Source organism: Rhea pennata, chromosome 7, assembly GCF_028389875.1.
Source record: "Rhea pennata isolate bPtePen1 chromosome 7, bPtePen1.pri, whole genome shotgun sequence".
NCBI classification, from domain to species: Eukaryota; Metazoa; Chordata; class Aves; order Rheiformes; family Rheidae; genus Rhea; species Rhea pennata.
The window spans coordinates 10,620,542-10,637,286 of NC_084669.1; the positions used below are offsets into that span (position 1 = coordinate 10,620,542).

At 38.7% G+C, this 16,745-nt stretch overlaps 1 protein-coding gene and 1 long non-coding RNA gene across 2 annotated transcripts in view; both read left to right on the forward strand.

Moving 5' to 3' along the window:
* Positions 1-245: 245 nt before the first annotated feature.
* Positions 246-10,661, forward strand: ZDHHC6 (zinc finger DHHC-type palmitoyltransferase 6; the record flags this gene model as incomplete). Its single annotated transcript, XM_062579798.1, has 10 exons — positions 246-482; positions 1,587-1,678; positions 3,988-4,147; positions 5,219-5,380; positions 5,899-5,952; positions 7,012-7,179; positions 7,485-7,526; positions 7,955-8,100; positions 8,187-8,230; positions 10,074-10,661. Coding segments are annotated over 10 exons (1,209 nt in total), but the record flags the coding sequence as incomplete, so codon positions are not given.
* A 1,527-nt stretch (positions 10,662-12,188) lies between these two features.
* LOC134142583 (uncharacterized) overlaps positions 12,189-16,745 on the forward strand; it is a 69,353-nt gene continuing 64,796 nt past the window's right edge. The window contains exons 1-3 of the long non-coding RNA XR_009958917.1: positions 12,189-12,319; positions 15,903-16,072; positions 16,174-16,290. This is a non-coding gene — a long non-coding RNA (uncharacterized LOC134142583). The remainder of the gene's footprint in view (positions 12,320-15,902; positions 16,073-16,173; positions 16,291-16,745) is intronic.

Sequence of the window (16,745 nt, forward strand, 5' to 3'; positions counted from 1 at the left end):
CGGCCGCCGGCCGGGGCGGGGCGGGTGCCCCGGAAGGGCTGTGCGCGGCGGGCTCGGCTCGGCACGGCACGGCTCGGCACGGCTCGGCACGGCACGGCTCGGCATGGTGAGCGGCCGCCGCCCCGGGCCGTGCGGGAGGGCGGCGGCGGCGGCCCCCTGAGGCGCCTCGGTGTCCCCGGCAGGCGCGGGGCCATGCGGGCCCGGCCGTAGCGGGTATGGAGGCGCGGCGCGGGCGGCGGGCGGCGGCGGCGCTGCGCGGGGCGCGGCGGCTCTGCCACTGGGGGCCGCTGGTGGCGCTGGCCGTGGTGGCCGTGTGCTCCGCCACCGCCCTGGCGGACGCCGCGCTGTGGTACTGGCCGCTGGACACCGCCGGCGGCAGCGTCCACTTCATCGTGCTCCTCAACTGGACCGTCATGATCCTCTACAACTACTTCAGCGCCATGTTCGTCGGGCCCGGCTACGTCCCTCTGGGCTGGGCGCCGGTAAGCGCCGCGGGCCGGGGCCGCCGGGGCTCGGGGGCCGCCGGGGCTCGGGGGCCGCCGGGGCTCGGGCCGCCCTCTCCGCTGCTGCCGCGCCCTGCGGCGCCGCCTCCCCCGCCCGTGTCCGGGCGCTTGCTGCGCTCCGTGGCTAAACGGCCTGGAGGGTTCTCAAAACACAACAACAGGAAACAAGTGTAGTTAGTCAGGAACAAGGACTTCGGAGTTGTCTGCACGTCCATGCAGGCGTTATTGTACTGAAGACTTTACTGAGAGTCGTAGGGATTAGAAACTACTTCCTTTAGCAGATCTGAATCTGGTATGTGAGCCAGAAAATTGCAAGTTCAGCTTATGTTTGAAAGAGTTATAAGTCGAGTTACATTTATTTTGCCTCGGTAACCTCTTGAAAGGCTGGTGATTACAGGCTCCCGAATGATGTAGACTCAGGATCTCAAGACCGCTGAGCAGAGCCATGCTCCACTCGTGACAGAAAGGAAGTAGTGATCACATCTCTGCTTACAGAGTGTTTTCCTCGGGACAGAGTGTAGTGAAAACAGGATCCGAATGTAGCAGGAGATTCTCCTAGCGGGAGAACTGGGTGTTGTGGTGGGCAGGGGATTTTTGGCCAGTAGTAGTGCTTAGACTCGGCATAATGAGTTTCTCTGTCTTCCTTGCTATAGTTAACATACCTGAGTGTGTGTGAAAGAGAGAAAACAAGAGTGTGATGGGAGCTGGTTAAACACTAATGCTTCACAGTACTATCAGTTGCTTAGTAATGAACCCAGACTGGCAGGTAGTAAAAGACACACAAAAGGCCCCATGATGTTTACTTTCAGAAGCTGACAATGGAACCTTACTTGTGCAGAATCTCCTGATGGAAAAATTGTTTATTTCTTTTAGCAAGAAGCACTTTTAACAGTGAAAGATGGCTGTGTTGATAGCCAAGAGTGCTGAAGGTATTTTTTTTGTCCTTGCCACCTACAATTAAATAGATATGATCACACTCTGTCAAAGTAAAGCAAGAATGCATTAGGTTAGGGAAGTGCTAAGATGTGTACTGCTAGTAGAATGATGTATTTCTGTCTAACGTGTCTGTTTTTATGTTTAAAGGAAAAATCTCAGGATTGCATGTATCTCCAATACTGTAAAGTGTGCCAGTCTTACAAGGCACCACGTTCTCACCACTGTCGAAAATGTAACAGGTAGTGTTTCTCTTTGAAATTACTTTATATCTGTATTTAAAGCAGCTTTTGTTCTTAGTGATGAGCTGTTAATATCATTTCAAAATGTCATATCAAAAAGCTTCCATACAAACACTATACTTGTTTCAAATATTTTCCATTTTCTGTCATGTGATCTCTGTATGTCAGAACACAGTATGTTCTCCTGTATTGATGAACATTTGCTTAGTTTTGAAAAAGTTTTTGCTTAGTTTTTTTTTTTTTTTAACCTGCCATTAACTTTTTAGTTGAAAACAATTCCTCCTCAGAATTTCTTTGCAATTTGAACAAATACTGCAGTACTGTTTCAGGGAGATGAGCATGTGTAAATACGTAAGAACCTTTCAGTCTTTCCTGAATTCTAAGCCCAAACATCCACCTGTTTAGGGAGCACCAGTTTGGTAGAAAACCGTATTTTTTTCGTCTTCCCTAAAGGGAGAAAAACGTAGACTTGACTGGAGATTTTGGACTGTTCTTCACCATTTGAGGTGTGGTGTGGTTTGTTTTTTTTTTTTTTTTTTTGGGGGGGGGGGGGGGATGCCTTTTGAGTAAACTTAGAAAGTTTGTGCCATGTTATGTTTTGGTCTTCCAAAAGACTTATTTTGAGCTAAAGGATGCTTTTATTATAAAAAGCTGCACTTGAATCTAGTGCAGCCTGAAAAGAAGCAAGCCATCTATCTGCAATCCAGCCTTTAGTTGCATTTAGTTGACTGGACAGGGCCTCATCTGAAGGATTATGCAACATCTAAAGGATGTTGCAACATATACATTCATTTATTCTCTCTATAAATACGAGATCCACGCTTGTATGCTTTTGGGAAGTAGAGACTGAAACTGTAGACTAGTGCTGTAATTTAGCTGCATCATCCTGAGATTTAAAATTAGAGTCTTTCCTTTGATGGACAATCCATTTACTTTGTTGTTGTTGTTGTTCTAAGGAGTTATAAAATTATAACAGATCCTAATGATTCTCTTAGTGTAATAGCAAGTTCTCTTAATAGTTTACTTTTTGTAAAATAAAACAGAGGAATTTGTAGCACAATCTCCAAATTATTTTGCTGATCTGTTTTAGGAATTTTCTGCCCCCCTCAGCTGTAGCCAAAATAAATTGCTCTGTATGCATTTCTAGCCTGTTGCAGTTCACTAAAGTACGTAACATAAACTACCACTGAAAATCTTTGGTGCTATGACAAGTGTGTGAATGTTTTGTGGTCCACGTGAATGGATTGTGACTGAGTTCCAGCAACTTCTTCAGAAATACTAGTCCTGAATAAAAGTGCATCTCTAGGGCGTTTACACTTGTTAAATTAAATAGATTTTGGAAAGGACTTACAGTAGTGCGAGGTCAATATTTAGCAATTGATGTTTTCAGAGGATCTGCTGCTAAAATGAAAGATGTCACACTTTTATCTGTAAATCTTTATATGCTCTTTTTGCAAGTAGTCCACAAAGGATTTGATAGTTCCATTATTTCTTGATTTGCTTATTTTAAAATTTTGGCAATAACGTTAGTGGTTGATTACTATGTTGATAGTTCTTGCTTTTCCCACACTTCACCTTTGTCTCCTGGCTCTGGAATATGGTACTTATCCACAATAAGCAAGTTTGAGTAAAAAGGAGGAGGGATAATTTAGGAGGGTAGGACCTGCAAGTACATTTTTTGTTTTGTTTTGTTGCTTCATGTTACAGAATGAAAGCATTTTGAGTAACAACCAAAAAAAGACAATACTAGGTTGGTCTTGTCAGAACCTAGTATTTTCATAAATAGTCATTGTCCAATAGTAGAAGCTGACTGTATTAGCTTAAAATAGAAGATGTAAGCGAGAATAAATGCTTGTGTCTTTTTGCTATTTCACTTTCAGTAATCTGGGTAAATTAGATTTAATTAAAACTCAGGAGATAAAGAAGGTACAGGAGAACCAAACATCTTTGGCCTGGGAGATGAATAGGGAGATCTCTAGCAACAAAATAACAGTTACACTTTTGTGTTCTTCTGATATAGCTTTTAACATACCCAAATATTGTAGCTATCCAACCGGAAGCAGGAAGTCAGAAAGATGAAGATTTTCATAATGGCTATTTCTTGCTGTGAGATTGGATTATAAAATGGATATCTCCTTCTTTAATGGTTTTAGGTTCTTTCAAGACAGTTCAGATAGATTTAAATAAATGAATGAAGGCAGAGTTGTAAATAGTTAGGTATCCTTTCCTTTGAGCTTTTTGAAAAACGTCATCCATGTCCTTTATATGAATCACTATTATTCACAGGAGTCAATATTTATCATTCACAGGTGTGTTATGAAGATGGATCACCATTGTCCTTGGATCAACAATTGTTGTGGATACCAGAATCATGCATCTTTCACTCTCTTCCTCTTGTTAGCTCCACTGGGATGCATTCATGCTTCCTTCATATTTGTTATGACTATGTACACACAGCTTTATAACAGAGTAAGGAAACATAGTTAAATGTTTAAAATATTATTTAAGCCAGATGAGTAATTTCTTTTTGGAAGCAGAGGGTGATTTGGTTCCCTGTAGAGAGGCATGTGGAATTATTTGCTATTATTTCAACATGTACTCTCAGTTCTGCTCTCCACAGTTGGAGAAGTGTGTTCATTAACTGGAGAAGGATTTGGAAAAAAGATACTCCCCCCCCCATTTTTCTTCTCCTGTTGCTTCTCATAATCACTGGGAGTTTTCCTGAAGATTTGCATTAGCTGAAGACAGTTTTGGGGTAGCATTTTTACAGAGACAAGCAATCTCTTGCTGTGTTTTGGCTGGCACATGAGCTGGCCACTATCTATTTCAACCACACAAATTAGATGCTATTTATTTCCTTTTCCTTGCCACTTTGTTAGAATTGTATTTCCTTCTTTAAGGAAAAAAATATGTCAGTTATTTCTGGAACTGAAAATAATTTATGCTGAGTTTATTTTAAAATTAGAAACTTCAACTGAAGCAGCTATGGGCAAAGCTTGTTCTGGAATACATCCCTCCACAGATTTGTGGTTGTGATTCTGAGCTTCAATTTCAGCTTTTGTGGTTGCAAAGAAAAGCTTGGAAAACGTGTTTAACAGATGAAGGATGCATGCGGTATTTGCAGAGCAATACGGCTGAGAACTGCTACCTGCAAAAGTTTCCAAAGGAAAACCTGTAGTATTTTCATTGAAAATGGATACTGTGCTGTGTATACATTTTTCCCATATGAAATTACTGAAGTCTTTTTGTTAATGTTCCACAGTGTGTAGGTTTTGCTGCAATTTTAGACCTAGGTTGTTGTGGAGCATGCAAGACGGTGATTTTGATTAAGCTTTTCATCTAGAAAAGGCCCACAACTAGCAAAGAATGTATTTTTGAAAACAAACGCTCTTCTGAGTGTATCTTTTTTGTAATTATTCCACTTATAAACCTGTCGGAGGTCAAGTACTTACCTTCAGAGTCTGATTTCTTATTAGTGACTTACTTTGTTTCGGTATTTGGAATGTTCCAGAGCCGAATGATGATATTTTTCCTTCACAGATATCTTTTGGGTGGAGTTCTGTAAAAATTGACATGAGTGCAGCCAAAAGAGACCCTCGACCTATTATTCCCTTTGGACTATCTGCATTTGCTGCATCTTTATTTGCCTTAGGACTGGCATTAGGAACAACTATTGCTGTTGGCATGTTGTTTATTATCCAGGTAAGTTTAAGGCTTCTGTTACAAAGAAGATAAAGCTGTAAATTGTGTTTAATTTGTTGCTGATAACAGCTGTGGAGCAGAAACAGAATTCAGGTGGGAGCAGTTGTTTAGAGTTAATGTTGCTGTGTAACTATTAGTTTTTCATACTACTTTCTCCTACTTCCTTTGTTGTTACTATAATTGTCCTTGGAAGTAAGAATAATTCTGCCTCATTTTAAATGTTTTGAAGTGTTGAAATGTTCCTGTATTTCAAATGTTTGCAATCTTTGCAAGGAATGAAAAATACGCATTTTAAGCCTAAACTGAAGTATCGTATGATACCTTATAAGTGTACAGTTTTAAAGGGTGATGCCAGCATATATCTGTGCTATCTTAATTCTGAATATTTTATGATTAATTAAGCATATAAGTTGCTTTGTTGTTTCAAAGAAATATGCTTCATTAAATGAAGCTTTGTTTGCCTAGCTGATGGGTTTCTGTGGAAAGTTTAATGCTTTTTTCATCTAACACTTGTTTAGATGAAAGTCATCTTGACAAATAAAACTTCAATCGAATCCTGGATTGAAGAAAAGGTAAGCTTTCCTTAAAGTGTTTCTATACTATATTATTTCAAAGCTAGTGTCTAAATTTATGAACTTACGAATTTATTTTGCCTGTCTGGATTTAAACCAAGTGTTATTTCAATTCACCACTGACTTAGTACCTACAACCAGTTTTTCTAATTACGCATGCCTGTATCTTTAATTTTCCAACTCCTATACTAGTTCTAGATACCATATTTTGTCTCAGTTTTCCATATTTTCTATTTTTATGTCTGATTAAACTTGGAAGGATTTTCAATGTTGATGAATGATGAAGAAAGCTTATAAGACAGTGGGATATGTAGCCTTCTTTAAATTTCTCCTTGAAATCTGTATCTTTTGAGAAGTTTCACAAGCAATATAGCAAAGCAGCAGAAGCTAAGTTTTAGAGAAAGCAAAAGATGTCGAATAATGTGTAGGAATTTTTTATTGTAAAACATTATCAATATCCCTTTTTAAGATTGAACACATTGCAATACATCAATGTTTACTAAAAACTACATGATTGGAATAAATGAAGCATTCTTCTGACTGCTCCACTAGATGTCACTGTCACTGAAAGAATGAAAAGTTTGTGAATAGGAAGTAGAAGATTCAGAGCCCTTCTATGTGCACAGTCCTTGAAGGGAAGTAGACACTGTTGATGATAAATGTTCACGATTGTTAATCAAAGAATCTTGAGTTGTGTAAGTCCTTCTGTGTAATCTTGAGAAATAGTCAGACATCAGTCTTTCTAAAAGCTGTAAAATAAAGTTAAGAGCACAGAGCAAACCCAGTTAATTCTGTTGTTTTTTTTAAAAAAAATGTGTGGCAGTTGGGGGACAAAACCAGACATACCTCTAAATGCCATGGTTGTTGCTTTTAATGCTAAGTAGTTTTAAAAGCCTGGGTTAGTATGAAAGGATTTTACTGCGCTTGCACAAAAATGCTTGCTGCCAGGGTTCAGGGACTCATACAGCACCTATATGACCCTTGGCATTCTAAATATTTGCTGTTGAGTCATAATTAGTAGGATATGTTTGGCATACTGTGTTGCTTTACTATTCCTAGGCCAAAGACAGAATCCAGTACTACCAAACGGGTGAGACCTTTATTTTTCCTTATGACATGGGAAGTAAATGGAAAAACTTCAAGCAAGTGTTTACATGGTCTGGGATTCCTGAGGGAGATGGCCTGGACTGGCCAGTAAGAGACGGCTGTCATCAGTATAGTTTGACGGTAAACGTCCTTCAGTGATATCTCAAATTATTCCTACCCACTGTCCAATTGTCTGTCTTTCTTTACAGTAATATGCCAAATTTTTAATAATTAAAATAAAGCCTGACTAATAGCACATATACTTCAGAAATAGGAATTCTATCTTTTTTTTAGGCTACATATGTACACTTTTGTGTGTGCTTTTAAATGCTGAATGTTTCCCTGTGCTTGCTTAATAGTTTCAATACCTATCTTCATTCTGTGTTGAGTGCACAAGTACTCTAAAGCTAAACACTGACTAAATTTCTATTTATAATCATTTGTAGATAGAGCAACTGAAACAGAAAGCAGACAAGCGAGTAAGAAGTGTAAGTATTTGATGCTTGTGATCCAAAACGTTTGAAATTTCTATATAAATACATATAATTACTGATATATTATTTCTCGTCATGATTTTAAGCCTACCAATTAAATGAAGACTTTGTGTTTCCACAGAAACAGTGTGCTGCAACCTCTTTTTAATTAAACTTAATATTTAGGTTTCTTTGCATTTAGTCCTTTGTTTCCAGATGATAAGAAATGTGATAATAATGGAAAATACTGGCAATAGAAGAGGAATAAAGATGACCATGTTTCATTTTTAAACAGTTAATTTAGAATTTAAGAGTCTCATAGACAGCAAATTGCCATTATACTCAGATATAATGGTACACTTGAGCCAATTTTGGTGTGAAACTGCTAGCAGGTCCATAACTCAGTGCAGTAATATATTGCAACGTTCTGTTCAAATTGGCAGGTGCGGTATCGAGCGGTAGAAGACTACAGTGGTGTCTGCTGCCCTGTGACTAAAGGTGTTAAAACATTCTTCACAACACCGTGCACAGAAGAACCTAGAATTGCCCTGAGTAAAGGGGATCTGATTTTAGCCACACGAGGCTTAAAGTTAGTGGCTCCACACCTTTGTTTGGTTAAAAGAAATATTGAGATCAATTCTGGCATCTAATTACCTATTACGCTTTCTTCTCCAGACACTGGATGTATGGTGAGAAGATTCTCGACTCAGCTGCCGATGGTATGAAGCAGTTATTCTCACTTATTCTGTTGAAAATTACCAATTAATTTTATAGCTGCTTAACATTTGATAGAAATATCGACAACATCATGTGTTTAATTCTCAAGATGTAGAATGGCTTTATTGGCACTAGCCCCTCTCCTCTCCTAAACCAAACCCACAATTTTTACTGTTTATCTCACTAGACATGCTAGTTTTGATAAATGATAAATATGAAATGATTCTGTTAAACTGGAAGAAATTTTAGTAGTCCTCTGTTAAATGGAGAGTGGGGGAGACTTCCTGATATTCTAAGAAAAAGTCACTCTAAAGAGGTTAATGCTGTTTTTTTTTTCATTAATATTTAAATAGCTGTGATTCATAAACACTTTTTCTGAAGTGTTTTTAGATTTCCTAACTAAACGACTCATATACATAGAAGACTTGGGATTGCTTTGTATGTGTGTGTGTGTGTATGTATGCATGTCTTAAAACAAAGAGGCATTATGTCTTTGGCTTGGGATTGATTCCAGAAATTTTGACATTTACTTACTTAGCTAATAACGATGACAGTCAAAGACATTAAAGACTCCTAGTGGTCTGCAAGAGACACTGTCGTACCTACCTCCATACGAAGTTTGACACTTTTACCTGAGCCCTCCTCCTGCTTAGGTCTTAGTTAAAATTTTAGCTGACAGATTTTTCCACTGAGAATGCATTGGGTTCCATTATCTCTACCAAATAATTGGGAATTCATTGTCTACATGCACCTTGCCAGCAAGGAAGGGGTAGATCGCAGTTGCTGTGTAGGTATGTGCTTTTCATGGGAGAGCTGAGACCTCCTTTGCCTAGAAATACTTCAACAGCTCTTTCCTGGGTAACTTTTTAAATACCAAACCTAAACAAGTCATTAAAATGAGGATGTTAATAGTTTGTATTCAAAGGTTCTGCTGTTTATTGTGAAGATTATCAGGAGATATAGTACATTTTCTAAATATGCAGATGAATTGTGCAGGTGGTGACTGGGTGTAAACTAGTAGACTGGATTAGAGGTCAAAATATGGACATGTTGCAGAAGTGGACTTGAAAAACAGGATAGGATTTGATAGGAATTTATAGAAAAATGCTATAAATAGTTGCATTAAAACAAAATAGAAAATGTAATAATTGAGTAACAATTCTTCAGAGGGAAAAAAATAGTGGATTACAATTGGAACATGAGTCAACACTCTTGCAAAAAAGAAACAAGTATACAAGTATTTAGATTCCCAGATACATGAAGCAATCCTTCCATCCTACTCGCTATTGACAAAGACGCAGCTGAAATATTGCCAAAGTAATAGTAGTTACTACATTTCGAAAAAGAGGAGGATCAGCTGAAGAGTGTTAAGAGGAAAACACTGAGAATGATCAAAGTGCTAGAAAATACAACCTGTAAGGAAAAGTTGAAAGAATTGGAATGCCTTAGCTGTACAGGATAAGGAGATAACTAGTAGCACATATACCTGCTTTCTCTTATCATCTGCGTGAAAGTCTGCTGTAGAAAAGGTTTTATTTGCTTCTTATGTCCTTGGTATGTAGAAAAGGAGTTGTGAACTTATAATATAGAAAGAAAATTCAGATTGCATATTAGGAAAGACTTTCTAATAATAAGGAATATAGCACTCTTGGAAAAAAAATGGAGATCTCTGGAAACAAGCTAGGCAGTGGGAGAGACTCCACACATCCCCAGGCAAATGTGTTAGGATATTTTGTTCTGGAGAAGATAAATTAGTGACCTGTTGATGTCTCTCCCATTCTTGTGTTTTTCCTCTATAGTGAGTCATGTTTTGTTCCAAGTTAATGCAACTTTTCATGTCTTAAGGTGGAATAAGAGAACGAGGCTGGTTCCCTAGGAAATGTGTGGAAAAATGCCAATATGACTCTGAAATGGATCAACCAATGGATGGAGAGAAGAAAAGCAGATAGCCTTTTTTTAAAAAAAAAAAAAAGAAAAGGGGAATTTTACTTACAGACCACAATCCTTTACTTGAAATTTTCTGTATGTTACTTTACATTTATGCAATGAATATGTTATGACAAGGGTGTTTTTCCTCACAGCTGAAAGGGTTGGATATTTCTGTGCCATGATTTGCATACTTTTTAAATAATAAATAATTGAAGAAGCCATTCAGTGGATTTCCTTCAAGATGCAACTTTTCATCCCAAGTCAGGTTTCTTTTCTCTTTGCTGTTTAAATTGCATTTTATTGCATACCAATGGATCATGTTTTAGTTTCCACAACACCATCAGACTGTGATGTGTGCTGTTTATCTTCTGTATATTACTTTCTCTGAAGCTTCCCCCTGAAAACTATAAAATAAACCTCTAATTCAAATTCACAGTAAGATTTGTTACCTGTGACTTTTAATGATGTGAATTGTCCAGCTGAAATAAATGATACATTTTCATATTCACTTGTGGATTTAATTGTTCGTAGAGCTACAAGAACTTGTTTATAGGCATGGAAGTGTGAAATCTTTGGGAAGAAAGGAATTCACTATCATGAGTTGTTTTTTCCAAAGGACGAAAGATCTTGCTACAGAAATAGTGCTTTTAATGTCTGAAAGTTGTAGCTAGCTGCATCTCTGCTCCATTTGAAGTCTTATCATGTAGCTGAGAGACTAGAGATCTTGTTATGATCCGTGTTAGAGTGAAAGGAAGCAATAGTTCCAAGACTGAAAACTTTTGTTAGGCCAGGCCCCAGTAAATGATTAACATCTTTCCTAAATTATTTTTATTTAATATCTGGCATGGATTATTAGGAGGAAGGAAGTCCTTAAAATGGAGTTTGGGTATAACTGAAAACTTTCAAAAATTATCATTTTAAATGCTGTAGATGCTTTTGGTCTCTCACAGTTAGACTAATTGCATATCATACATTAAGAGTTACTGCCAATGATTTGTTTTAAAAATGCCTTAACATCTTTAGTTTACTTCTTCTGCACGACTTCTCCTGGATAGATAAGCCTTTCTTAGACAATAGCACACATATACAGAAATAACTACATAATAGGCAAACCAGTGTTACTACTGTATATTGCTGCTGAGACTTCTAGCATTAGCCAAGTTTTCATTACTGTCAGTCAGCCTGCTGTGCACTAGTGCTGAGGGTGAGCCCTAATCCTAGGATGCTTCTCCAAGCTGTGGAAATAGGAGGTTAGCATTCAGTTTTAACAGTTCACAAATGAGCTGCTTTGCTCCTCTTTATATCAAAGCACTTTTATTTTCTAGATTCAGGCCTCTCTAAAAGTGTAGGAGCTTTCCTGTTAGCAAGAGCTGAAAGGCCATAACTCAACAGTATATAGTAAAAGGGTAAATTCTATGCTATTTTACAATAAATGAGAGAGAATTAATATGGAGGTCTCCAAACTGGATGGAATACTCTTAGTCTTTACTTCAGTGGTTTCTGTTCAGTAGCTATAGAGTCCAGACCCAAGCTAAGATGACAGGAATAAGCTTGTCTTCGAGCAGAGGAAATGAGCCTGTGAGAACCTGCTCTTGATTGTGGAATGATTTAATAGCGGCTGTATACATTTACAGATAAGTAGAAGCTGATTGGTGGCACTAATGCCCACAGTTGGTGATTAGCTGTATTAGGGGGAATTTACATAAGGTTTGGTCTGTTCATAGGGACTGAATACCTCTTAATGGTTAAAGAGCATCCTTCAGTTAGATGAAAGTTGAAATCCTTCAAGTTTAAGGAAAACTGTGCTCAGAAGTGTGCCCAAAAAACTAATTTAGAAGTGCACTTCTAATCTGAAGTGAACTCTGAAGTATATCCACTATTTCCTTTTTCATGCTTTTATCTTATTTAATCACTCCCGTTTTCCTGTAGATGTAACCTCAATCCACCTCTGTTCTCTCTTGTAGCGTATTTAACTGGTGTTTATTGTGACACCTTTAATCAGCAGCACTTGCCTGTGAAGAATCAGCCAAACAAAATGAATTCTCTTGGCTGTAGAGCCTCTGAATGCCTTGAGGAGGAATGTCAAGCTGTCTTTGGTGCTGAAACCAACTGTACCAGCACATGAAGTTAAAAGACTATCTTTGCAGAATTGATCCTCAATAGTATGTAGTCCTTTCCTTCTTCTGTATCCTCCTGTTCTGTTTTTCCTCTTCTCCCATCCTCACTCCCTTCCTTTTCCTGGAGAAAGAGCTCATTAAGGAAAGGAGCAAGTCGATTTGACATAGCTGTTCTTTGTTGCACAGTGATTCATCAGGGAATTCAGTTTATTTTCTTTTAGGTTGTTCAAATTGCCAGAAAAGCCAGGTCACAAGCAGAAAGCACATGTCATTTTCACATAGTGATTAGCTCTATTAAATTGCATCTTTTGCTTTTCCCTGAGGGAAGAATTACCCTTTGCACTTGAAACTCCCTCTTTCCCATCTTCCAATAGCAAGTCGAGACTTGCAGTGCAGCAGAGGCCTAGTTCGGGCTCCTGTACAACGAAAAGTAAGGATAGCTACTTGCTGAAACAGAACTTTACTATTTAAAGAAAAACAATAAAAGTGGCTAATAATAATCAGCCTTTTGCTTTAGTACAGCCAGTTTTTGCACCAAAAGAAAGAATCTGTTGTAGGTAAGGAGGAAACAAAAACAAAACAAAAAGCTGTTACTGTAAGTGAACACGTCTGTCTTTCTCTCCAACCACCAGATCAACAAGAATTTCAGTTTCTACTCGTCTGTCTTAGCTTTGGCCTCCAAAACCTAAGCAGCTGCTGCTTGGCCAAGCAAAGCTGTTATCAGAGCTGGCTGCCTCAGAGTTCTTCTTGAAGAATTAGCCAGATTACCATACAAGGCTGTCCAAAAGACTAGCCTTGATGATAATCTCATGTTTGGTAACTCTGAGGTTGTTACTGGAAGAAACTGGTGATGAAAGTAGACTTTCCTATTAGTCTTTTCCAAAAGGCTTCTGATCTTAATCTGAATTTGTTAAGGGTTAAGCAAACTATAAGCTCCTGCTGGAGTTGAAACATCCTCCATATGGTTAAGGGAGACACATTGCAAAGCATTAACCAAGAGAAAACATTACAACTCTCAAGCTAGGAAGCCTAGATGTGCAGATTATTTAGTTTTTGCAATTAAGTTAACTGCTGCATTAGAGAATGTTTCTAGAGCTTCTTTGAGAGCATTGATTTAAGTAACAACTTTATTAAAGCCAAATGATGTCAATACTTCCTTCCAAGCACATCCTGTCTGGTTAGGGAACACAAGAGATGAACTAGAAGTTATTAAGTTGCAGGCATAAAGGTTGTGCTGCATAGAAGGGAAGAAAATCTAGTTAAATTGTATCTTGGGATACAGTTCTTACCCTTTGGAGAGTCTAATTTGGGCAATCTAATTTTTGATGCAGTACATTAGAGATCTATTTCCAATTTATTAAGTAGAAGGAGGTTATATTATCACCATTCATCTTAAATGTATCCATCTTAGATGAATCATACCTTGATTAGTCATAGTATCACTAGTTAATCAGTACATTGATTAACAGTGTACTGGTTACACATCTGTACTACAGCCCAAATGGATCAATTCATAATGGACAACTGCTAGATTAGAGTTTTCTGAAGTTGAGGAGACTCAGTTTGCTTTTAGCTCCAACCTCTGTATCATGGGAAGAGTAGCAGAAATCTGACCTTCATAGCACTTACAGTCATCCTTACCTCAGATTTTTGTTCACTGGGTATAACAGTGCTTCAAGCTTGCTGTAGCTTTCTCCAGTTCTCAGGCAGCATCCGAAGATCACTTTTCCATCATTTCAGTGCAAGCATGCCTAAAGCATTCCTATTTTCATTTTAAAGCTATACTGTGGTAGCAGTTCACATGGTGAACTCATCTTCACCCAAAAGACAAGTTGCAGACCATTTCACACCTGAATTGCTGTTTGGCTTATTGTTCAGCCATTACCCCTACAACTGGATCTTTGTAGCATCTACTAGCAGATTCCACAGATCTGAAAGATTTAAAGCACCATAGTTACCTGCCATGAGAAGAGGCTTAATTCTCATTAAGAGCGAACTATGTTTTGAGATTCAGGCATTTTCTCTCCCAAAAGAAAAAAACATATCTTGTATTAGAAAATATACAAAGTTATTACTTTTTGAGACATCACAGAAAAATCCAAATTCTCCATTTGCTACATAGAAGAGAACTCTTCAAAGGTGTGGGGGGGAGGGTAATTTTATCTGAAGGAAGCACTTTGATTGGTGTCTGAGAACTGATAATTGGAGGCTCCACAGCGGAGTGTTGGGCTTCAGCATTCAAACAGCTCTCAGTAGGGAAGTTACATTAAAAAAGCACCGTTACTCTCTAGGCTACCATGCAGCATAACAGCATTCAGCCTCAAAATTATACCAGTCTCAGTTGGATTAGATTTATTGCCTCAACCCTCCAAGCCACTCATCAAAACTCATAACCAGTTTAAGTACACATTTCCTCCTCCTGTCCCATTTATTCTCCATAATCTCAAATAGGGGAAGATTGAACCTTCAGTTAATTTAAGTCACTGTTGTTTTAAGGAGGTGTTAGCAGGGGGAAGACAAGCAGCACAGTTGTGTGCACTTTTCTTGGCTTAGAACCCTTTATACCCTGAAGTTATGACACAAAAAGTGTCCAGGCGCTTAAAATAAGTCACTGAATAGTTACCTGGAAACGTCAAGGTTTTTGTGCTAGTCTAGAAATAGAATTAGATTTAATGTCTGAAACACAAGCCAGTTGTTTGTGCTTTTTGAAACTAGAGATGCCTCACAGCAAGGGGTAGACATTTCCTGACAAGCAAATCTATTGGTTGCTTTTAGTTTGAGAAAACTAAGAACATTAAAGAGGAATAGAGCCACTAGCTGTAAGAGCCTGGTACAGACAAGAGGAGTTGGAGTGTGAAAGCTGCATGTCTGTCCTCTTTATGCTGCCTTCTTGTTAGACAAAGCTTAACCCCCTGCTTTTTTGGGCAGGTAGGGGAGAACCCACTACCCCCCAAGCTCGCCCCCCAAAAACACTGTTGACTAATCAAATTGACTGCTACAGGGGAAAGGATAAATTCTCTGCTGATTTTCCTCTGCAAAATCCCATCCCCTCACCAGGAAAAAGTCTGTCAGTGCAAAAATTATTCTTTCCCCAGTTTGCATACCAAGACACAACAGTACAACAAGATGTAACATCTCATCTTGAAACTCTGCATACTGGAGCTGCACTGAGACAAACTCCAATTTCAAGATAGCAGGAACATCAAGGAAGGATGAAATCAAGATTGCAGACTATACCCTTAAATTTAAGTTATAACCCTTTTTTTGCCATAAATTTACTTAGCGAGTAAGATAAGGTTTAGCTCAGTTGGTTAGACCATGGTACCAAAAATGCCAAGGTCACGGGTTCGATCCCCATATGGGCCGCTCATTTGAGGTTTGGACTAGAGGATCTCCAGAGGTCCCTTCCAACCTTACCGATTCTATGATTCTAATACCAAATAAGGATGCTAAGCTACTCAGCAGTATTTCACCTTGCAGATTAGCGTCCTTCAAGCTATGGCATGTATACTGATTGATCTTTTCCAAACATACAGACAGCACTCAATGTGTCTAAGTAGTTTTCTAAGGAGACTGAACTTTTTTAGTCTTAAAAAATTTAAGCCTGGTACCTTATTTTATATTGCAGGCTGAGCTGGAGGATTGGAAGGCTTTGATACATGCTGCCCTACTGCAAGAACAGGAAAGCTGACTACAGTTGTCAGACAAGATGTTACTTCATTTACAATGATGCTTGGTGCAGAAAACAAGTTAAGTGCAGCTAAAGCAGAGCCTCTATAGAAGGCTATCCATAAGCAGGTAGCAGTAAGCCCATATATGGTAAACTGGTTGCAGCACAGAAACAATTCAGATTTTTGTTTGCCTTTGCAGTTAAAATTTATTGCATCTTCTGTCTTTAGGAATGAAAACTGAAGTTTTCCAGTGATCTGACCCAAAGCCACTGTTATGAATTTATGGCCACCATTGCATTTGAGAACATGCACAAAACACCTGATTCAATGCATCTCATACATGAGGTATGATGTTTGCTTGAGACATGCATTTTTTAAATCAGTTGATGCCAGACTACTCACACTTTAGTTAAACTTATACTGTGCAGTCCAGGGCTAGGAGAAGAAAGTTCACTTCTGTATTTGCTGGGTAGATGTTAACCTCCTGTTCATACAGTAGCAGCCTGAGTTGAGACCGGCACATTGAGAAGGCTATGCCATCCTGAGCGGGAACTGAAGTCTTAGTGTTATCTTCCTGCACTTCTTTGCTTTTGCACTACCTTCCTTCCCCTTTCCCAAACATAACTGCATGAAAGGTTAGTCTGTGATTGCAGATCAGTCTTTTGGTCAGTCTGGAGTTTATATTGGAGCAGGAAAATAAGTTCTACTTTTGACAACAATAAGAAGTACATACAGCTACCTTGTAAAGGCTGAGGCTCTTCAGCATTTGAGTGTGCTTCAGTCAGTCCAAGAAACGCTGA